Source organism: Hyla sarda, chromosome 6, assembly GCF_029499605.1.
Source record: "Hyla sarda isolate aHylSar1 chromosome 6, aHylSar1.hap1, whole genome shotgun sequence".
Classification (NCBI taxonomy): Eukaryota; Metazoa; Chordata; class Amphibia; order Anura; family Hylidae; genus Hyla; species Hyla sarda.
This window is the reverse complement of record NC_079194.1, coordinates 157356165-157379734: the sequence shown is the minus strand read 5'-3', so window position 1 is coordinate 157379734 and position 23570 is coordinate 157356165. Positions and strand designations below refer to the sequence as shown.

The 23570-nt window shown below is 40.0% G+C and overlaps 1 protein-coding gene across 4 annotated transcripts in view; it reads right to left on the bottom strand.

The window, feature by feature from the left end:
• Nucleotides 1-23570, bottom strand: part of LOC130276377 (neural-cadherin-like) — a 161461-nt gene that overhangs the window by 10253 nt on the left and 127638 nt on the right. For all 4 annotated transcript variants that reach the window (XM_056525644.1, XM_056525645.1, XM_056525646.1 and 1 more), the window contains 13 exons: nucleotides 20632-20725; nucleotides 18972-19156; nucleotides 18026-18258; nucleotides 15442-15719; nucleotides 13080-13291; nucleotides 11994-12121; nucleotides 10089-10216; nucleotides 9648-9762; nucleotides 2884-3055; nucleotides 2560-2726; nucleotides 1824-2082; nucleotides 1359-1539; nucleotides 856-1094 (listed from right to left, as the gene is read on the bottom strand). In XM_056525644.1, coding sequence (XP_056381619.1) covers nucleotides 856-1094; nucleotides 1359-1539; nucleotides 1824-2082; nucleotides 2560-2726; nucleotides 2884-3055; nucleotides 9648-9762; nucleotides 10089-10216; nucleotides 11994-12121; nucleotides 13080-13291; nucleotides 15442-15719; nucleotides 18026-18258; nucleotides 18972-19156; nucleotides 20632-20725 — 2391 coding nt within the window. The remainder of the gene's footprint in view (nucleotides 1-855; nucleotides 1095-1358; nucleotides 1540-1823; nucleotides 2083-2559; nucleotides 2727-2883; nucleotides 3056-9647; nucleotides 9763-10088; nucleotides 10217-11993; nucleotides 12122-13079; nucleotides 13292-15441; nucleotides 15720-18025; nucleotides 18259-18971; nucleotides 19157-20631; nucleotides 20726-23570) is intronic.

Sequence of the window (23570 nt, the reverse complement as noted above, 5' to 3'; positions counted from 1 at the left end):
AAGCTTTTCCTATGTGCCAATGTTCTTATTTTAACCCCTTAAGTCCGATCAATACAAAAATGGTACCGCTAAAAACTTCAGATCACGGTGCAAAAAATGAGTCCTCATACCGCCCCGTACGCGGAAAAAACTAAAAAGTTATAGGGTTCAGAAGATGACAATTTTAAACATATACATTTTTCTGCATGTAGTTATGATTTTTCCAGAAGTACGACAAAATCAAATTTATATAAGTAGGGTATCATTTTAATTGTATGGACCTACAGAATAAAGAGAAGGTGTCATTCTTACAGAAGAATGTACTGCGTAGAAACAAAAGCCCCCAATAGTTGCAAAATGGCGTTTGTTTCTTCAATTTTGTCGCACAATGATTTTTATTCTGTTTGGCCATAGATTTTTGGGTAAAATGACAGATGTCATTACAAAGTAGAATTCGTGGTGCAAAAAATAAGCCATCATATGGATTTTTAGGTGCAAAATTTAAAAGGTTATGATTTTTAAAAGGTAAGAAGGAAAAAAAAAACACTCAGTCCTTAAGGGGTTAAGGAATTGGTTATTAAGTTTTGAAGCATGGGTAAATCTGGTTAAAGAAATTAAGATATATGAGATCTTAGAGGGGAGAAGCTCAAGGAAGAAACTCGCTCAACAGAATAAGTTATGGGAAAAATGGTAAATTCAAGACACATCTGCTGCCATTTCTGAGAATGTGAGATTATATGTTTTTTTTTCCCTGTTCCCCTTGGTGGCTTGGTGGTGGGATTAATATTCAGTGTAATCCTGATTATCAGTGCCTGTTTTTATATGTTTGTACTTTAGGAGAAAGAAAAAAAAAAAAAAGAGTTTCTTACAAGTTACCTATAAGTGCTGTTGAACATATGCAGATGATAAGGAAGGTGCTGAGTCCTAATCCAGGATCCAGGCCATGTAGAAGAACATCACATTTACTCCCACCATAGCCATGAGGACAAAGGCAGGTGAACTCAGCCGGTGTTTGTGGGACACAAGTTCCATGTTTGCAAGGACTCTGCACACATACAGTGTAGAGGCACCATTGACCCGTGTTATTCTCCATTAACAGATACCCTGGGGGGCAGCTACAAAATACAAGTGGTAAAACTAAAGTTAGCATTTTTGTTGGTCACAATAAAATAATGCTATACACTCAGTATTAAGGCTATAACAAATGGTGTGCTCACAGGATATATGGTTATTACTACAGCTAACCACAGTATAAAAATAAAATTATAACAGGCCAAAATGGTTACGTCTAGTATCTGTATAGAAATGGTGGAACTGTTCAATGTTCATTACCAGACTATGGAGTCATTTAATACCCCCAGACATCTATAATAATTTACCTGCATTCATGAATCATCCACAGATCTGTACAGACAAATCCCCGATCACATGGGTGGTTTTTGCAAACATCAGAAATACAGCCTTTATCTACACCATGTTTCCTAACAATAGATACTGGAGTGCTGGACTCGTTTTCCATGGGTAGTTTGTAGTTATTCAGCCTTGCATCCTTTATGCAACCTGTTGACATTAAGAGGAAAAGTTTTATTGAATCATATATGTCAAGCGAACATGGCTTTCTGTGTAATTAAAGTGGCCACTAGGGGGAGCCTTGACAAAAGCCCCTTAGTTGTCCATGGATAAACATTTAACTCTAAATCTATATTTAAATCTATGTCATTGTTATGAAATGTGACTTGCTGGTAAAATGCTGATTACCAGTATTGCTCTATATAGAGCCTAAGAGTTTTACAATGGAAACCATAATGAGAACAACTTATGGATAGATCCTATACACCACTTACCTTGAAAGCTGAGGTCTTGAAGGTTGCCACTTCCAAGAACAATGCTGCTGGGATCCACCTTAATCTCCTTGTATGTCCCATGTGCCGCTGTAATCTCTCTGTGCTCCCCACTACTGTTTACACGTAAAAAGAATTCATTCTGCATTCTTTCCAAAGTGACTTCCTGCCACTCCCCAGTATCAACTCTATGATTGGGAAGATGAACTACAAAATCACCATCACCGATATTATAGGACACTGCAAGTATCCCATGTATTACCTGAAGGGAAAGAAAAGACAGAATCATGTGAACCTGAATGAGAAACATGGTTAGTCTTGAAACATGTAGTGTCACTATTTGGGTCTTATTCTCTAGTCTTACTTCCCGTCAAGATATTTGCTTGTGATAAGTGAACAGGATCTGCTCAGTGTTAAAGAGTTTGTTATAATGTACCATATTACAACAGCCAATTCTCTGAGATAAACACAGCATCAACCCAGATCTCTGACTCTTAACTACATCTATACAATTTTCATTCACTGAGAACAAGCAGAGATCTTGGATATGATGAGAAATTAAAACACACTTGTATACATTACATCTAGACATTGAATTAGTGGTTATGAATAGGAGGCATATTTTGTAAACAAATCTGATACATTTCCCTACACTGAAACATGTTTCCATTTGTTGGTGACATTTGATTAGTCAACGTGGTCCAGTCATTGGTTAAATCCGAACCATCACTACTCTTACCTGCAGGATGATGTACTCGGTTTGGTCTTGTGAGGACACACTCAGGATAATGCTGTTGGACTGACGAGTTCTTAACATGGTCTTGAAATGTGTCCTTTGTGTATGAAACGTGTGGGGAAATTTATACTGAATGAAGCTTCCGGACTGGAAGAAGTATTCTGCATCATCTGGAGGAAAACGACAAGAAAAAACAGAAAACAGAAAATTAAGGAGTCATAGGGTGTGTTTAATCACCAATACATTTAACCAGCAATGCATATAGGAAGTTGTCCTTTTGGTAAAATATTACTGACAAATGGGATTTAAAGTATTGAATGCTACTACCTTTTTTACATTCCTTTCGATCAGAGCTGGATAGGCAGTCACAGTCGGAGGCAGCAAATTCTCCAGTGCATGGGGATGGGGTGCATGGGGCAGTTGCAGAGCTGATGACATCACAAGCTGCACATCCAGGAGAGCTATTGACAGACTCTATAGGGGCTCCAAGATCATACATCTTGATAAAGAAAAATCCAGATGAAAAATGAAAAACTGATCTAATGTATGAATTAAGATGTATGTTTCCAACCATAAGAACAACAATTACACAGCTGTGTTATTTGGCATAAATCCAAGCCATAAAACTATATAGCAATATGCAGGATAATCAATACCTCACATCACCAAAGTACATAGTAGTTAATCTTTATTTCATACTTGTCGTCTAAACAATTTACATTAAAAACACTATAAAAACAAGAAGCCTAACACCCCACCAGATAGGATAAGGTGGGTAGACGCAGAAATACATATATGTATGATAATAGCTGCTTAAAGTGTACCTGTCAGATCCCACAAAAAATTTTTTTGTTAGTCAGTACCTAATCCTGACCATGTACATCTAATTTTTGTGACTCTAACACCTATATTTACTTTAAAAATCCCTTGCTCACAGTGTTAGAAATCCTCTCAGAGGAAGGAAGCGTGTCGCTCCTTGGGGTTGTGGGAGGTGATTGGTGTGTCTGCTCATGCAGCCTTGTCCATGATTCATCTCATGGCGATGACTCAAGGACAATGTGATGCTGCTTTAGGACTGGTTAGTGTTCCAGTAGGTATGGGGACCCCTAGTGGTGGGACTTTCAGGGGCCATTTTCTTTATTAAAGGGGTACTCCGGTGAAAATTTTATTTTTTTATTTTTAAATCAACTGGTGCCAGAAAGTTAAACAGATTTGTAAATTATATATATTAGGGCTCAGGGTTTGAGACAACTGGACAGGTTGTGTTTAAAGTAATATTTCAATTTATTGATTGTATATAATGTGACAATTGAATATTAGATAAAATGTAAATAGCAGCAACTGCGTCTCACAGGGCCCTTGTGTAGGCGCAGCACCAACTATTAAGAACTATAGCATATGTATAGTACAGTATATAAAATATATAAATATACTTGTAAAAAATTATAAAAGATATAAAATAAGAATATAGAGACCACCATAAAAATATATATAGAGAGTGATCTGGGTGGGAGAGTCTTAGTCCATCCTCTATGGTAAATAATCTCCTCTCATAAAAAAGTCCTGCTCATATAGACCGATTCTGGTATTGTGGTAACCAATGGCAACCATAAGGTTAGTAACCCGTAGCAACCGTTCTGATGAGTCCGGCTATTTAAGCACTTCAACGTTTAAGTAGAAGATAAACTTGATATTTGTAGACAATATTCAACATGAACAGCTAGTGTGCAGTCACTGTTAATATGCATGCATATTTGTATGATACTTTGTATCTCACCGCTCCCAAACACTGATGCGCTGAACTTGCTGCCGCTTACCAAGACAGCTACTCAGTGCTAATACACTGCAGGATCACACAGCGCATCAGGAGGAGATCGCAGCATCCCCGTGAAGTTCAGCGCATCAGTGTTCGGGAGCGGTGAGATACAAAGTATCATACAAATATGCATGCATATTAACAGTGACTGCACACTAGCTGTTCATGTTGAATATTGTCTACAAATATCAAGTTTATCTTCTACTTAAACGTTGAAGTGCTTAAATAGCCGGACTCATCAGAACGGTTGCTACGGGTTACTAACCTTATGGTTGCCATTGGTTACCACAATACCAGAATCGGTCTATATGAGCAGGACTTTTTTATGAGAGGAGATTATTTACCATAGAGGATGGACTAAGACTCTCCCACCCAGATCACTCTCTATATATATTTTTATGGTGGTCTCTATATTCTTATTTTATATCTTTTATAATTTTTTACAAGTATATTTATATATTTTATATACTGTACTATACATATGCTATAGTTCTTAATAGTTGGTGCTGCGCCTACACAAGGGCCCTGTGAGACGCAGTTGCTGCTATTTACATTTTATCTAATATTCAATTGTCACATTATATACAATCAATAAATTGAAATATTACTTTAAACACAACCTGTCCAGTTGTCTCAAACCCTGAGCCCTAATATATATATTTTTACAGACAAACTACAATCTGACACCTTGGGTATAAGTGTCTAATTAGGTAGCCCGGGTTTATTTGGTGGGTAGTCAGACAAGAGCCTCTCCAACTCTTATATATTAGATTTGTAAATTACTTCTATTAAAAAATCTTAATCCTGCCAGTAATTATTAGCTGCTGAATATTACAGAAGAAATTATTTTCTTTTTGGCACACAGAGCTCTCTGCTGACATCACGAGCACAGTGCTCTCTGCTGACATCTCTGTCCATTTTAAGAACTGTCCAGAGTAGGAGAAAATCCCCATATAAAACATATGCTGCTCTGGTCAGTTCTTAAAATGGACAGAGATGTCAGCAGAGAGCTCTGTGTTCCAAGAAGAAAATAATTTCCTCTGTAGTATTCAGCAGCTAATAAGTACTGGAAGGATTGAGCTTTTTTAATAGAAATAATCTACAAATCTGATAAATGATATGTTATTTATTATAAGATAAATTAATAATAACTAATAAATGTGTTTCCCGCAGGGCCCTACGGTAGCGCACAAATGGCTAAAAAGATGGAATAAAATGTATAAGAACAATTAGGTATTGCACTACAGAGCGAGCATGGATAGTGTTGATATACTCTCAAATGTAAGCTAACAATGTATCTATTATAGCTGTTAGCTATGGTTACATATATTGCCACACTTGTCAAAATGATAGTGTGTCTGTTGTGCACCAAATGGAGAGCTATACATGAATCATATGCATTCCACCTGTAAAAATATCTGTATGATATACTTGTTCTACAAAAAAACCTTGAATGCAATAAACATTGTATGAATACGTATCCTGTAAATGAAAAACAGTCTTTGTAGATGGTAGAATTGTATCCTGTAAAATAAATATAGTGGCCTATAAATGTCCTGAAAAAGAATATCCTGAAGTATAATAATGTCCTGTGGCAGGTATGGAATACAGTTCAGTTTGTATAATTAATGATAGTGCTGGATAACTAGTACCGGTTTTTCCACTCCACACTGGAAATATCTGCAAAAGAAATATATTGTCTGGCACAATTGTGCCACTCACCGCACCACTGACAAGGCAGATAGAAGATGGTCAGATTCGCTGTACCCGGGCGGCGTGATGATCGCAGAATGTACAGCCGCTCTCACTGGCGAGCTATCCCTTGGTGTCTGACGTCAGAGGTCAGCTGATGGCAGGTCAGCTGACCAGGTGCGGGAGGCTGGTAAGCGCTGAATAGCCTTGGATGCAGATAGTTAGTGGCCTGCAGATAAAGTATAACTCCAAGGGGCTTTAGAACAATGTTCCTGTAGTGGAGGGTTTGATGCCAGGTTAGTGAATAAATTACTAACGCTCTTTGAACCCCGAAACGCATTTGGTGACCGAGATTGAGCCTCTGAATATCAGATCTAGTTCACACTACAGTTGCGGTTTTATAGCGTCTGTTGGAGAGCAATTTTTTGGAGAGACTTCATTCATTTACCACCTACTATTCATATATTCCATGGACTTGCATTGAAATTTATTCACTAAACCGACATCAAACCCTCCACTACAGCTACATTGTTCTAAAGCCCCTTGGAGTTACACTTTATCTGCATGCCACTAACTATCTGCATCCAAGGCTATTCAGCGCTTACCAGCCTCCCGCACCTGGTCAGCTGACCTGCCATCAGCTGACCTCTGACATCAGACGCCAAGGGATAGCTCGCCGGTGAGAGCGGCTGTACATTCTGCGATCATCACGCCGCCCGGCTACAGCGAATCTGACCATCTTCTATCTGCCTTGTCAGTGGTGCGGTGAGTGGCACAATTGTGCCAGACAATATATTTCTTTTGCAGATATTTCCAGTGTGGAGTGGAAAAACCGGTACTAGTTATCCAGCACTATCATTAATTATACAAACTGAACTGTATTCCATACCTGCCACAGGACATTATTATACTTCAGGATATTCTTTTTCAGGACATTTATAGGCCACTATATTTATTTTACAGGATACAATTCTACCATCTACAAAGACTGTTTTTCATTTACAGGATACGTATTCATACAATGTTTATTGCATTCAAGGTTTTTTTTGTAGAACAAGTATATCATACAGATATTTTTACAGGTGGAATGCATATGATTCATGTATAGCTCTCCATTTGGTGCACAACAGACACACTATCATTTTGACAAGTGTGGCAATATATGTAACCATAGCTAACAGCTATAATAGCTACATAAGTGTATCACTATATAGCTGGCAGCTATAATAGATACATTGTTAACTTACATTTGAGAGTATATCAACACTATCCATGCTCGCTCTGTAGTGCAATACCTAATTGTTCTTATACATTTTATTCCATCTTTTTAACCATTTGTGCGCTACCGTAGGGCCCTGCGGGAAACGCATTTATTAGTTATTTTTAATTTATCTTATAATAAATAAAATATCATTTATCAGTTATTTTCTTCTTTTTTGCTCCATTTGACACCAGACATCTACCATTTAATCTTTTCGATATTGAGCTGAGGACTAATAAACCTATTTTTGCTACTTTTCTATATCTCTCTGTGGGGGAGAGCTTTCAGTTAACCTTGCTCATTTATTGTGGTTGAGGTATACATAAACACTCCCCTTTTTAATTTAAAAATATGTTTAACTTTCTGGCACCAGTTGATAAAAAAAAAAAAAAAAATGTTTTCCACTGGAGTACCCCTTTAAATATTCAAAAAAATTTAAACAACCATATTACAGATGGTTTTGAATTTTCATCAGTAACAAAAAGGTTTTGGATCTGACAGTGCCCATTTAGGGTCTTTTCACACGTACAGTATTCTATGCAGATTTGATGCGCAGGATTTCAAGCTGTGTTCGGTCATTCAGTTTACATTGAAGTCTGCAGCAGAAAAACCTGCGCATCAAATCTGCGCAGAATACTGTACGTGTGAATAGACCATTAAACTCCTTCACTGTGTTTGCAGCTACCATTTCCTGTAGAAGTGGTAGCTGCAAATGCAGTGAAGGAGTTTAAAGAGGCACTGTCATTGTTAAAAACTTTTCATATATTGCGGGACTCATTATAATATGACATTTCACAATATACACCTGTTAAAGAAAAATTAAATTTTCACCTGAAATTCAAGCTCAAAATAGCCGCCACTAGGGGTCGCCTGTTTTTTAGCCAGACAGACTAGTCTAGATTTTACATCATACTGGATACCGTCAGTATAGCATACAGGTATCCAGTATAGGAGATTTCTATTGAGTGTATGCAAAACTACAGGTAAAGGATGTGTGGACATGCTGGGAGCTGTAGTTTTACAACAGCTGGAGGCAACACTGCTCTAACACAGTTATTTACAAACATTGCAGCTTCAGTTGTTACTAAACTACAACTCCCAGCATGCTGAAATAGTCAAAGCTTTCTCGGACTCCTGAATGATAAAGAAGTTGATCAGACATTCAGGAGTCTGTGAAAGATGAATGACACACATAGTGACAGCTATGCTGATTAGCATCCAGCTTTACTAGGAGAAGATAAAACATATAGAACATGTATTCATAAAAATGCTGTACTTTTATCTAAAAAATCCTTGCACTAATTTTATAAAGATCTATTCTTATATTTATACATTTTATCCTGTTATGAATTCATCATAATGTCTTCTGATTACTGCAGGCAGCTCCAAGTATCTTCCTCTGACACATGACACAGCATAAAACCAGAGAGGAAAGGGTTACAGAGTAGAGAGTACTGATTGGCTGACTGCACAGGCTTGCTCCTGTGAGGGAGACAGACTGACACGCCCCCTCCAGCCTGCACAATGAAAAAGTGACTCACCAGCAGATAAATGCTTATATGTCTGGATATATAGGTCCGAGACACATAAAATTATATGCACATGATCAGGATTGGGTCCCGAGTAACATATCACTTTTTTCCTTATTTTTGCACTATGACAGGTACGCTTTAAGTATGATCATGGGATAGGCATAAAGCTATCCTTCATATACAATAGGGTCAGGGACCATTGGTATTTAGAATATTGGACAGACTAGATGGGCCAAATGGTTCTTATCTGCCAATACATTCTATGTTTCTATAATAGAAGATAGTTAGCAAATATACTGAAGATTAACCTAAGTATGCAGGGCAAATGTCTAAAAAGTAGAGCAGTACTACACGTTAACAAGAATAAATAGTAAATAAAGTGCATCTTGGAACACTGTATACCCACCAAACTACTGTACAACCAGTGATAATGCAGGCAACCAGAATACTGACAAACAAATAGAAGTTACAGTTGCAAGCAATAAGTCAAACATGCCCACCTCACCCTGTCACCACAAATCCAAGCCATGCTTATCAACTGGGATTTTTTGCATAAGACTAAAGTATACATTTTATATTATCTATTCTCTACAACAAAGCCTGCTACATCTAGATTATTAATATTTATTTAACACAACGTCGCCGTAGAATTTAACCCGAAACAGGTTTTATGTTCCACATTTCATCATGCACATTTTGATTTAGAATCAACTCCAGCCACACTGGTGAGGACAATGTTTAGCAAATCTAATAATTCTATATTCTATACACAAAACGAGTTGTCACTGACCTCCTTATTAACTATTAGATTACGGAGACATCCTTTGAAATTAGCGTTTGTGACATCCAGAGAAGGCAATGCTTTAGTCCCCCCCAGCTGGAGGACATGATGGGGATTCCAGAACCTTTAAAGACAAACAGGAAGATACTGCTTAGTTAACGTTTATGCTTAAGATTTCCTCTATAAAGGCCTGATTATAATAAAATTGTACTGTCAGCTTTTGTTGTCGGAGACAAATTGTCAGCTTTTGCAATGTGTCCAAGTACAGCCATATAGACGGTGTAACTTGAAGTTTCCCATACCTGTCACCTGCCATGTGCCAGTGAGGCCTCTGAGCCCCCTCAGTTACCAGGGTCTAGGTGCAACATATTAATTTCACTCTAAGGGGATGGGGCCCCATAGGGGGCTGCTATGGTCCTATCATGCTACAAATGACATTCCCAACATTACCTCAACTCCTTAGTCATCACTCCTCCAACTTCACATCCTGCCCGATCCTCTGATAATAGCTTTTTACCGACTCCTTCCCTCTCAATTATAATGGCTGTACTGCAGCGGTCTAGGGTGAATGTTACTTCCTGCAAAAATAATTTTAAAAATATATTTTCAAGAGACTCCTTAAGTCCTTAAGGCTCTGAAACTCACCATCCTCCATCCTTCTTAGCACTATATGTAATAATGGGAAGGAAACAAACAGCGCAGATGTTTTTTATAGAAAGTGTTTTCTTTCACAGTACAGTTTAGTGTCAGAAGGCGCCAATACACATTAGGCTAAACATAATGAAAGTGTAAAGCTAGAGAAAGTCGATCTGGCACAGTTCACACCTGGCATGGGGATAGGAGACTATTAAATCACCAGCGACCCACCCAAATATCTTCTAGCAGTGGTGCTCTGTACTATACAAGTGGTGGCAATCCATTCGGAGAAGAAATAAATGAAAACGTGTACAGCTTCACCCAAAACAATCATTCACTGGTTGAAATGTCACAACAATTCACCTCAGCTGAACGATAACAGACCACATGCTTTAAATTTTTGTCTGGTCTGACAAAAGTTCTTACATTCAGGAAATAACTTTTGTCCAGAAACTACCTTTGTATGAAAAAATAGTTCCTAGAACATTCTGGAATTGTTCCAGAAAGATTGTTCTTTCTATTTATCATGAAAGGCCATTTTTAAAAACTGCAATGTCCAATATGGGCTAAAATGTGGTATGGCTGCATTTGGGGAAAAAAATCATTTATCAGATTGTCATTTGTTCAGTATTGATCATCTCCTTCTGCCTATTGTGTATGGCCACCATACAGTTGCAGTTTTCAAAAATCAGTTTCTTTGGCTGTTGCTCCATGCTTTGGATTGAAGTTTATTGAGGGCCGCTTTAGATGGGCCAATGCATACCCTATAACAGGCACCAACAGGCTTGCTGGCCCTATTAGACAGACCGGGACAAACAGGTTCCTGCAAAATTTCATTAGGCTGATAATCCCATGTATAAGGCCCATTAAAATGCCTGCTGTGTACATGCACAATCTCATTGTTCTACCATAGGCCTACATTTCATACAAGCTCTGCAGAAAGTCAGTGCATGGAGAGATGATTTACATTACAGCATAGAGAGAATAACCATAAACCACCAATGAGGAAAATATGATAATTCAATGTCCCTCTTTAAAGGGGTACTCCGCCCCTAGACATCTTATACCCTATCCAAAGGATAGGGGATAAGATGTCTGATCGCTGGGATCTTGCCGCTGGGACCCCCCGCGATCTCCGGCCCGGCTGTCTCGCATTCCAAACATTTATGTTCACAATGTTGGCTTTGGGAGCCTGTGGTCATGGCGTCACGCCCCCTCCCATAGACATGAATGGAGGAGGTAGTGGCGTCACGGCCACGTGAAGCCGGCGTTCTGAATATAAATGTTACAAACGCTGGGCTGCCGGGCCAGGGATCGCGGGGGAGACCCAGCAGCCAGACCCCCCATGATCAGACATCTTATTCCCTAACTTTTGGATAGGGGATAAGATGCCTAGGGGTGGGGTACCCCTTTAAGACATATAAGGATTCATCATACAAAGTCAGTGGGTCTCCCAATGTCTGCACCAACAGTGTTCAACCTGTGGATCTCCAGTTGTTGTGAAACTACAACACTCATTATGTCAGGACATTCTGAGAACTAGTTTTAAAACAGCTGGATAGCCTTCATGTGGAGAACACTGCTCTACACAAACATTGTACAGGCCAAGGAAGACTATATTGTAAATCACACATTAATATAATTATGAGGCTGAAAAAGTGATGAACATATTGCACAAAAATACTACAATGTATACTGATGCTACAAAAAGACGCTGACCTTCTTCTTTACTCTAACGTCAATCCGATGCCATTTTCCGTCTGTTACATTCAGTATATCAGGAAGCTGTAAATGTAGTGAGTCCTCAACTTGTCCAATCGTAAGGCTGGGGACACCCTGCACTATGGCTTTAAAATACACAAAAAAATATACTGAATTGATATCCAATTAATTCTTTGGAGGAACAACAAACATATTGCTGCAAAGGACACAAACAATACATCCATATTCTACCCACAGAAGTCAAAAGAAGTAAAAAATGATTTAGATTCTGTTGACTTCTGTGGAGATAATATGGATCTGTATTCTTCAATATCAGTAAATTTCTGAAATACTGGTCTGTATTATTCATACACTTTAGCATGACCAGCATCAATAGTATACTAAGAAGTGGAGTATGTGGCTGTTATTTGAGGTTTTTGAGCCCTGGTTTGCTGTATCTTTATGTTATTGGGTGGTGACAACTTATACAGGACTCTCCTCTTCAGATGAATTATTTTGTTGGCAAAAGTGGGGGTGGGGAATAGCCCATTTTTGTCCATGGTGGCAACAGTACCATAATAGGGGTCCAATTTGAAATGAAAAGTGCATATGTCTCTATTTTTTTGTGTATGGAACTGACCAGCAAGAACTTATTACTGAATCCAGAAGGAAACTAAGTGGAATTGTGTGTGGGCCACTAATGTGCAACAAGTCCTCCCAAGTGTTGCTTAGTCTTGTCATCATCTCCCCGGATGGCAGAGGGGTCTGTTGGAGATGTGGAACTAAGACCTGTAAATATGTTACTTATAGCAGATGTCAACTGGATCACACATGGCTATTGAGATGGGGTCTGGGAATGTATGACATGGATCTGCTCAGTGAAATGAATATTAAGACTTCTTACGGCTGAACAAACATATGACATGTGACAATTAATTCCTGTCTGAATGATTTATAGAAATTGATACCAAAGATAAGTTATTGCATATATTATGTTACATCTGTCCTAAATCTCACCAGTGTAAACCGAAACCTGTTGGAGTTATCACCAAATGCGATATGTAACTGAAACTAACACATAAACACAAGTATACAAATACATACCAATGGACACAAAATAATCTGAATTTCCAGACTGACTAGACAGGGGTCCATTATATAGCACAATCCCATTTGGTTCATCACTCATAAATTCTAGAGATAAGTGGCTTTCGGAGCAAAATTGAATTGGCAGAAAAATGGCAAATCCATCACTGTGGAAACTGCGCAGAGTCAGCTGACACAGTGGTCCATAGAACTGTGATGCACAATGACACCTAGAGACAAATGGAGATAAAAACCACATATATTCCTGTTAATGATTAGCAGATGTTAAAATGTTTCCCAATCTTTCATTTACCCATCCCCCTCAGATTTCTAGGCATTTACATCCAAATATTCTAAAAGAGATTTAACAGAATTGTATTTCCCGCGAGCAACTTGTTACGCTGTTGCAATCAGATTTATGGCAGGATTATATAAATACCATCACTGCATATGTTACACAAGCATCTTTTCTTGTAACGCGGCATTTAATAAATACAAATTACTCTTCCATCTGTCAGTTTTCCTCTAATCCCTTTTTTGCCTCAGATTTCAATAAAACATATCTCCAAGTCTCACACGCCAGAGCAGTTTGCTAAAAATAAACAAAAGCGTCCACAGAAAATTATTTAAAAGAGGAACTAAGAATATTATGAGTCTGTGCGATAAGGCATAGGCTTTTAATCCATCCGGTAGACACTACAGGGAATGTGAGGGAAACCGCTCAAGATAAACATAGCATTTTAGAAAGCCCTAGTGGCAGCACCATATCATGATTCTACTGACATTTTAGTCATAAGACTAAGTGCACCCAGGTAGCGCCATTATAGAAATTTATACAGTTTACATACAAAAGTCATACTGCTCTTGCATTATTTTTACAGGGGTAGGATTCACCTGGTACCCCAAAACGGTTGTTAAAATACCAGCGGGTTTAAGAAACTAGGGAGAAGCGGGATCTCTAAACATGTTCCCCTGTAATTGTAATTGTGTCCTTAGGATGCACATAGAATGTAAAAACCAGCAGCTGGCAGTACAAGGAAGCCATTGGCTTCCTGCTCTGCTGCTCTACAATCCCTGTAAGAGACAGGCAGCATGATTATGTGATCAGGCTGCTTGCATTGTTTCCTAGGTGCCAGAACTAAGGCCAGAGCAGCATCTGCTGAGGACAGTGCGGGAAGAGGAAAGGTGAGTATCCTATACTGCTATCTGAGGGCACACTGTCTTAAAATGGAGGGGGCATTGGGTTATCACAGCTAATTAAGGGCACACAGTGTATTAAAATGATTTACAGGGTGTTTGTGTGTATTATGAAGAAACTCATGGGGCAAGCAAAGGATGTCTTTGTGCACGTACTCTAGGTAAAGGCACTTTCAACATAGCAGCAGGAGAAAGTGACAGTGAGTATAGGAAGGAGCTGAGATGTATACGTGTTTTTTTACATCTTCAGGGGGCATGCAAACTACAAAGGTTCTACCTACAGGGGGTCCTATATGCCGGCAAACTTTCTTTAGGAAGGTAGGACTCAATGGACCCACTATGAAGATAAGACCCTATGTACAAGGAGGTCCTTGGTATAGGGGGCAAACTTACTAGAGGAGGTCCAACCTACAAAAGGAAAACTAACTACAGGGGGTACTATACAGAGGGCAAACTACCCAGGGGGGGGGGGGGGGGTCCTAAAAACTGGGGGCAGATTAACTAAAGGGGTTTTACATACATAGGGCAAATTACCTACAGGAGACAAACTACCTACAGGGGCATCCCATATAAACGGGGGGTCCTACATACAGGGGGCTGCATACATAAAGTTATCTACCCCTATTGAGATCCTACATTCAGGGCGGGCCTACATTCAGGGGACAAGCTACCTACAGGGTACTTCCAAAAGACATGGGACAAACTACCTACAGGGCGGTCCTATATACAGGGGGCATAGTTTCAAGAGGGGCGTCCTATATACAGGGGACAAACACATACAGGTGGAGGGACTACCTACAGGGGCAAGCTACCTCAAGTCTGATTGACACAAACCTTGAAAAGAAGGTGCGAGTAGCAACATCATCAACCCCAGCTAACATTACATCTCTCACCAAAGAGAAGCACTTCCAGCTATCACGTTAAGGGTGAGTAAATCTGCTTTTTTAGGTTGATTCTAATTTTTAAGTTTTGAATCATTGCACTGCAATTTTCAAATCACCATTGATAGAGAAAAGGCTCCCCACCTCTGATATAGAGGTTGTATTTGTACAGAAACTGAAGATAATAAAGCCAGCGATTTAGTGTTAGTATTGGAGCCCTGCTTTGAGGATCATAGTGCAGCTCTTTCTAGAGTTTTTTTTTCCAATTCTTATAAACTTCTAACAATAAGAAAACCTCTTACCTGTATCCTGTTGCTGTATCCATACAAGTACCACCATTAAAGCATGGATTTGGGGGCAAAGTAGAGCAGGAATGTCGGGACCTGTCTGATGCCAGACACCTACATGCCGCACTCAAATTGTGGATGACTGAAACAAAGGAGACACTGCCCCCATCCACAAGCACTGGCCAGTTTGGGATTGCCATGTGGCAGGAGCGCCCAGCACTTCTCAGACATACAGTTCTCAGACAGAAGTCTGCCTCTCCAGGGGATACTTCCATCTTCACAGCTGCCTGGATCTGAAGGTGGAGAAACAAAAGAATGAATGTTGAAAAGAGGAAAGCAGTCATTAGAGTGAGGAAATAGATTTTATGTCAGCAGACAAATGGTATTGCAGTGTACATCTATGTAGGGTTAGATCCATTATTCATGTTACAAGGAGAACTTCTATATTCGTCAACATTTCTGGATCTAGCCTGAGTGCACACATCGCAATGTCTATTGTTGGCTGTTATATTACATGTAAACGTCACTTCCAGGAACCTGGGACCCATCACACAGTATTAACCTTCTCTCAATCACTTATTACATGGATGTGCACCTTGTAGCCTGGGGGCAAGATGAAGCCTTTGAAAGATTTTCACAGTCCCAAAGCTTCTGATACAATTCAAAATATTCAGGCAGCTTCATTTTTTAAACATCATTTAGCCCAAAACACACAATAGAGATCACGTACAGCTGGCCCCTGTAACTTTTCACCCCTGCAGTGCTGAAAGCAAACTTGTCAAAGGGATTCTAGTATGGCATATGCACAGGAGGAGGAAAGAGGGAAGAGACTCCTACAGCATTGGTCACGGATGGGTTGCCGCTGTATACTACTGTATATACTACTTAGGAGCATGAGGAGACCTGCATTGTGTCTGACAGCTGTGCCCTAGGAGTACAGTTAATCACACAAATTATGTACATTGGTTCTTTCATTGTTACCAGCTAAAATCTTTACACTGTAGGCTCTGTTTATCGGCCTTTGGGCTAAGATCAAGTGTAGTATCTGTTCTTATCAGTTTCAAGTTGGTATGGAGCTGCTGGGGATGGGTGCTGCATGGAGGGGACAGGTGTACCGGGGCATCACAGGGCTGGTTCTGAGGAATCAGCTTGACGGCTGCCCCGGTGTGACCTGTTTCCTCCAGGTCTCGCCATGAGGCTGAGAGGGTCAAGAGCCGAGGTACTTTAGAGCTTCGGGGAGTGGTGACCCCGAGGTGCCGAAACTCACTGGGAGTACTGGCTCACTGAGTGGAAGCACGGGCACCATGAACTCTCCACCTTGTGGCACTCACCTCTTGATTCCAGGCCTTCTGGCTAGGATCAGAGACATTTTTATAAATCCGTCTGGATGTCTGGGCAGTATATCTGCACACATCCACTTATTTTATTCATTTTTTTGTCACTGTGTCACTTTTTGTGTGTTGTGTGTCCACAGGATTTTTAGGATGCGGTAGCCCTTCTGGGTGTCCCTCCTTGCGGTCTAGGGGAGGTGTGTGGACATAAAGTTCCTCACCTCCCTGCAAAAACTCTGGGTAGTCCTGCATGGGCAGGGTACTGACCGTTTACGGTTGTGCGGGCAGATACCTTGGCTAACGCCAAGGTGGATGTCGGGAGCATTTGTGGTCCCTTAGTAGCTTCGGCGAAAAGGGACATTGAACCTGGAACCTTGCAGGTACCTTTTGGTCTGGAGGCTTTCCGATTGGAGAAGGGCTTGCGATAGACCGCATCTTTTGTGCAAGTTTCTTTTAGTGTAGCACGTTTGCACTTTTTCTTGCACTTTGGGTGATTCGAGAGCACGTTCCTCAGCTCCTAAAAAAAAGTAGGCTCTGTTTATACGGCTTTATCATGACTTAACCTTTGTGGTACCATGATTCTATGTCCGGTTTTTACTTTTTCCTATCAGATCCCAACAAAACCCTTTGAGTTATAAGGGGGTGAAGGGTTCCATCAGGTGTCCATCAGGATCTTCATGTTTGATAGCAAAGGTAGAGCTGTGTAGAATGATGTTAACCTTCCTGGTAAAAGCCTTAGATCCCTGATAGAACAAAACCTAGTGGCAATGAAAAATGAAAGAGGTTGTCCAAGAGAAACATGGTTGCTTTCTTCCAGTAGCACACCTGTCAATGTGTTTTGTTTCATATTGTAGCTCAGCAAATGGAGAAGGGTTGCAATATAACACACAACCTATGTACAGGCACAGAACTCTTTTTGGAAGAAATGTTAATGTTCAATCCTGGATATTTAAACCTTTACCTACATGAGCTGCAGCATGTCATAATGCCATCTATTTTTACCAGAATGGCGTCCAAGCTTTCCATTCCCTGGCAGCTATAGACCAGATATTGCATTGAATTTAGGGTAAAACTGGACATGCCATGGATGGGGAAGGAGAGAATTGGGACTATGTCTGTCTATGAAGCCTTGATGACACTGTGATAGGTACATAGCTGCTGTAATATAGCTCCATCATAGAAGTGGTCAGGACTTGCTGGCTGAGGAAACACTGTACTAAGGATGACAAGTAAAGTATGAAAAGTTACCAGAGAATACAGATACTCACCTCACTTTTATGTGTGACAATCAGACTCTGCAACTTCTCAACTTTGTATTGAGTAGATGAGGAAGAGCCCAGAATGGCCAGCCTCACTTCTGTCACTCTCCCTTCACCTCTCAAGCTAAATATCTGAATGTTATCTAGTGGAGCTGGTATTACTTCTGCCAGGACCCTCCGTAGTTGTTCTTCTTTGCTTATGCCCAGATCATCCTTTACTATAAACTCTTCTGCAGTCACATCTACAAAGAAGAACACAAAAGCACAATTTCTGTCATTGGTAACTTTAAATCCTCAGCAAATTCTTTAGTCATCCTCCTCAAGATGCTATTTAATTGTGTATCTTTTTGAGGGAAAGCAGGGTATCATCCAATGCAGTTGCCAATAAAGCTGCCAAAGCAATATCCCCAGACTTTCCAAAGCAAAGCTGCCTAGTTATCCATATGAAAGCTCATAACTAAGCCGTTTGGAGGAACTTGATGGTAAACTCTGTAGAAGCTTTCATTATGGTGTTACTAATTGTTACATGTTTCTTTTCTAGTGTGCATATGGTCCACAAATGCCCATTGGGTGGGCCAAATAGCTGTAAGTGCCCATTCTGTCCACCACTATCCCAATCTTGCACTGCACTTTGTTATGATTGACAGCCCTAATGAAACCAACATCTGACAGCACAGAGGCTGTCAGTCAAGTCCAAGGGTGGTGACATGAAGAGGGGATAGTAAAGAGGAAAGTGGGAATTGCGTTGATCAGACCAACCCAATGGGCTCTTGTTACTCATTGCATGCATAAATATGAATTTTCTTCCATCAAAGCCTAAGCTTCAACTCAATGAAGCTATGCCTGTAAAAGTTTCTTTAACCCCTAACTGCCACCTTTAACAACACAGAAGATGGGAAGGGGGGGGGGGGCACTCAAGGACTTTAACAATGCAATATAATAATTATAAACATACTGGTTAAAATTATAGATACAGAGTTGTAGATTATGTCACTTGGTATCTCCTTTACATGGATCTTCAAGGTGGATACAACATCTGGCCAGACTCCATCAGAAACTTTCACCTCCAGATTGTAAGTTCCTTGGTCACACGTCTCCACAAGTTGTAGCATTCCTGTATTACTGTCCAAGTGAAAGTGCCTAAGGAAAAAGCAATGGGAAAAAAGGATTCAGTGAGTTACCCATCAAGTGAAAGGGAAAAGTAATGCAACATGCAAGGAGCAAGAAGCAGTCCAGGACATTTGTGTCATGCTGCAGGTCAACTACCTACCCACTCTTACTGTGTGGGACTCAAAATGGGAATATTATTACTATGACGGGCACTACAGATGAAAAGTTTGTGCAGGTGGAAGAAAGGAGGAAAGGCTGCTGAATAAGCAAGGAGAAGTTTATGCAGCAAATTCTGCAGAAACGAGTCTTGGCTGTAAAACAAAATATTCATGGTTGTCTGGGTCAGACAGAGAAGCTGTGAAAAGTGATCAACTCAGATTAGTAAATACATCACATCAACTAATGCTGGCCTCTACCACTATATGGTCACTTTATGTGGGACACTATTTGTCTTTGTATACAGTATGTTCTTGTTATTATACAGTATGTTCTTGTTATTGGATAGGGGATAAGATGTTTCAAACAGAGTACCCCTTTAACAGTGTCATATTATGTAGGAACACCCCTTATTGAAGGGTTGAATGGTAAAGCCTAGTTATAAATCATTGATACACTTCCAGGAGGAATAACAGTGGAATGGCATAATGCAGTGATCTTAAAAGGAATGCTCCAGAATTATTACTTGATGGGGTATGCAGGTTATTTGCAGGGGAGTGGACAGTCGCTCTTAAAGGAGAAGGTGTCATCAGAAAATGACATATTGTTTAAGTTAGGTTTTTATGTTAACCATAATAAAAAATAATAATATGCATAATATTAAGCTGAGACTTCATCTTCTGTCTGTGATGATATGGAGGGGTGTGCTAGAAAGTGATCTGTACAGCATTACAGTGAAAAGTGACACTAGTGGTCGAGATGCCAATAGATGATGTTCACAGCTCAACCTTCCCTGCTTAGTGGAATAACCTTTTTAAAACATGTTCTGTATTCCATACTGGATTTCCATTTACATCAATTGAACGTTTAAATCACTTGGAAACATATGCTACATGTATATACACAAGGAAAATACATCAACCCTGCAGTCTCTCACCTTTTTCTGTATAGGAATTTAATTTATTATTCTTTGTTATATGAGTGGTAAGATGCTCATTGTAGAACAGGGGGAATACATTCCGTTATCAGCTATTTAAGCTAGGGAGAAGTAGTCTGTAGTGTTCATTTATGGGATAACTAAGGTGCCGAATTCCCCCTTCTTCCCTCCCGCCACACATGATCACTACTTTATGTTCTGGAGTGCTGAGAACCTCTAGAGACATTCCCATCCATATGTGTTATAACCCTGCTGCGCTTTTATATGCTGCCACATTAGGTTTAATGGCCCTTTAAAGTGTGGCCATCATTGAAATAGTGTACATGCAGCCTGTGACAGTGATGTGCGAGACATCTGTCCATGAAATACGCCTGCTGTCGGGTTAGTCTGTGATTTGCTACACTGAGCTTACGCTGGCATTTTGGAGATGGCGGTGAATGTTTTATTATCCCAGTCATCTTCATCTGGAGCGAAGACCTTCCCCACGTCAACCCGTGACCGAGATGCTGTTTAGGGGACAAGACAAGAATAATGTGGTCAATCATCTCTGTTAAAAAAGAAGAGCTATAAAGAGCCATAAAATTGACATATGGGCTACATACTTGTGATGTAAATACACAGTTTAAGAAAAAGGTTTGAAATAAAAAGACTGAATAAAGGATTATATTAATTTATTCACCATTATAAATCTACAGCATGGGCCATGTAGTGCTGCTCAATATTGAAAACATAAAACATCTGAACCAACAGGAAACACTTTACTGACCCTATGGCCAAAGATCAGCTTTGCTGCCTTCTTCCACTACATTTTCAGTCTATGCCCTCCCAAAATATTAGCATAGTTCTCCCCTGAAACACTCTGTGATGCTGAGGGAACAGCTTCTTCCATCGTGTAAGTCTTAGTCTTTACCCTCACATGAGACCAGCATACTCCTCTGGTGAAATTTCCATCCACAGGCAGCTGTTTGATCTGACGTGGAAATTACATCATAAGCGGCCCTATGCTCATTCTCGTACTCACATGAGGGGGTAGGTTACTTTCTCCCACAGGAGCAGCACACTTTAATCCTGCCGCTGGTGACCTTCCTCCCTCCACTCAGGAAAAGTCGAGGGGGAGATTTATGTGGCGCAGTTGCCCATAGGAACCAATCAGATTGCTGCTTTCATTTTTCAGAGGCCTTTTGAAAAAGAAAGAAGCAATCTGATTTGTCGCTATGGGCAACTCAGCAACTTTACCTCTACTTAGGTTTTGACAAATCTTCACCTTAGTCTGATCTAGTTTTTCTCTTTCTTACCCTTCTCACATCATACAGCACACCCTTCTCCTGTTGCTATGTTCTCACAAACAGGCAATAATAACATTGTCAGCATTTGCTTTACGATTTTCAATAAAGTTATCTACAGCTATATACATAATCTTTGAGTATTAGAGGGTTACTCCATTGCTAGACACCTTATCCCCTATCCAAAGGACAGAGGATAAGATGCTATGTGTCTGCACAATGATCGTGGGGGGGGGGGGGGGGGGCTTGGGTCCCAGCGGTCGGACTTCCATGATCAGACATCTAGCAATGGATTACCCCTTTAAAGCAATACTATAGCACAACTTTGCAAAAATAAAATTCCTCAGAAATCTGCAGCACAGAATTAAAACAGCATAAATTATTATTATTATTATTATTATTTTTTTTTTTTTACATTTTAACTCCTATCAAAGTTGAGCAGAGACATGGTTTACTTCCAGCCAGCCCTGCCATGAACAATCTGTATTTGTGAGAGGACAGTGTAGATTTATAGTGATCTAATGCACATTAGCTCGTATGTTTTACATGTCATTAGCCTACTTAAAAATGATTCAATTAGTGCTGCAAATGACTTCACTTATAAAATCCACAGACACTCATTTACCAACCATACATACAGATAACTGCAGAGCCAGGGGCGGATCCAGAGTCTAGTCTCGGGAGGGGCACTATTACAGAATTTTGTTTTGGTGGACATAAAATAAGGTGTTTCTTAAAGAACTTACAATATTATTAAATGTATCCAGTATAATAATCAAATACACCAATTGCCACAGAATGGGAAAGCGCTAAAGAAGTTTTTACCATTTAAAACTACAGCTCCCAGTATGACATAAGCAGTGGTGAGGAGATTTCACTTTACCCTTTGAATACAATACTGCCACACACTGTACCCTCTGAATATAATACTGCCACACACTGTACTCTGAATATAATACTGCCACACACTGTGCCTTCTGAATATAATACTGCCACACACTGTACCCTCTGAATATAATACTGCCACACACTGTACCCTCTGAATATAATACTGCCACACACTGTAATCTCTGAATATAATACTGCCACACACTGTACCCACTGAATATAATACTGCCACACACTGTACCATCTGAATATAATTCTGCCACACACTGTACCCTCTGAATATAATACTGCCACACACTGTACCCTCAGAATATAATACTGCCACACACTGTACCCTCTGAATATAATACTGCCACACACTGTACCCTCTGAATATAATACTGCCACACACTGTAACCTCTGAATATAATACTGCCACACACTGTACCCACTGAATATAATACTGCCACACACTGTACCCTCTGAATATAATTCTGCCACACACTGTACCCTCTGAATATTATACTGCCACACACTGTACCCACTGAACATAATACTGCCACACACTGTACCCTCTGAATATAATACTGCCACACACTGTACCCACTGAATATAATACTGCCACACACTGTACCCTCTGAATATAATACTGCCACACACTGTACCAACTGAATATAATACTGCCACACATTGTACCCACTGAATATAATACTGCCACACACTGTACCCTCTGAATATAATACTGCCACACACTGTACCCACTGAATATAATACTGCCACACACTGTACCCTCTGAATATAATACTGCCACACACTGTACCCTCAGAATATAATACTGCCACACACTGTACCCTCTGAATATAATACTGCCACACACTGTACCCTCTGAATATAATACTGCCACACACTGTAACCTCTGAATATAATACTGCCACACACTGTACCCACTGAATATAATACTGCCACACACTGTACCCTCTGAATATAATTCTGCCACACACTGTGCCCTCTGAATATAATACTGCCACACACTGTACCCTCTGAATATAATACTGCCACACACTGTACCCACTGAATATAATACTGCCACACACTGTACCCTCTGAATATAATACTGCCACACACTGTACCCACTGAATATAATACTGCCACACACTGTACCCTCTGAATATAATACTGCCACACACTGTACCAACTGAAT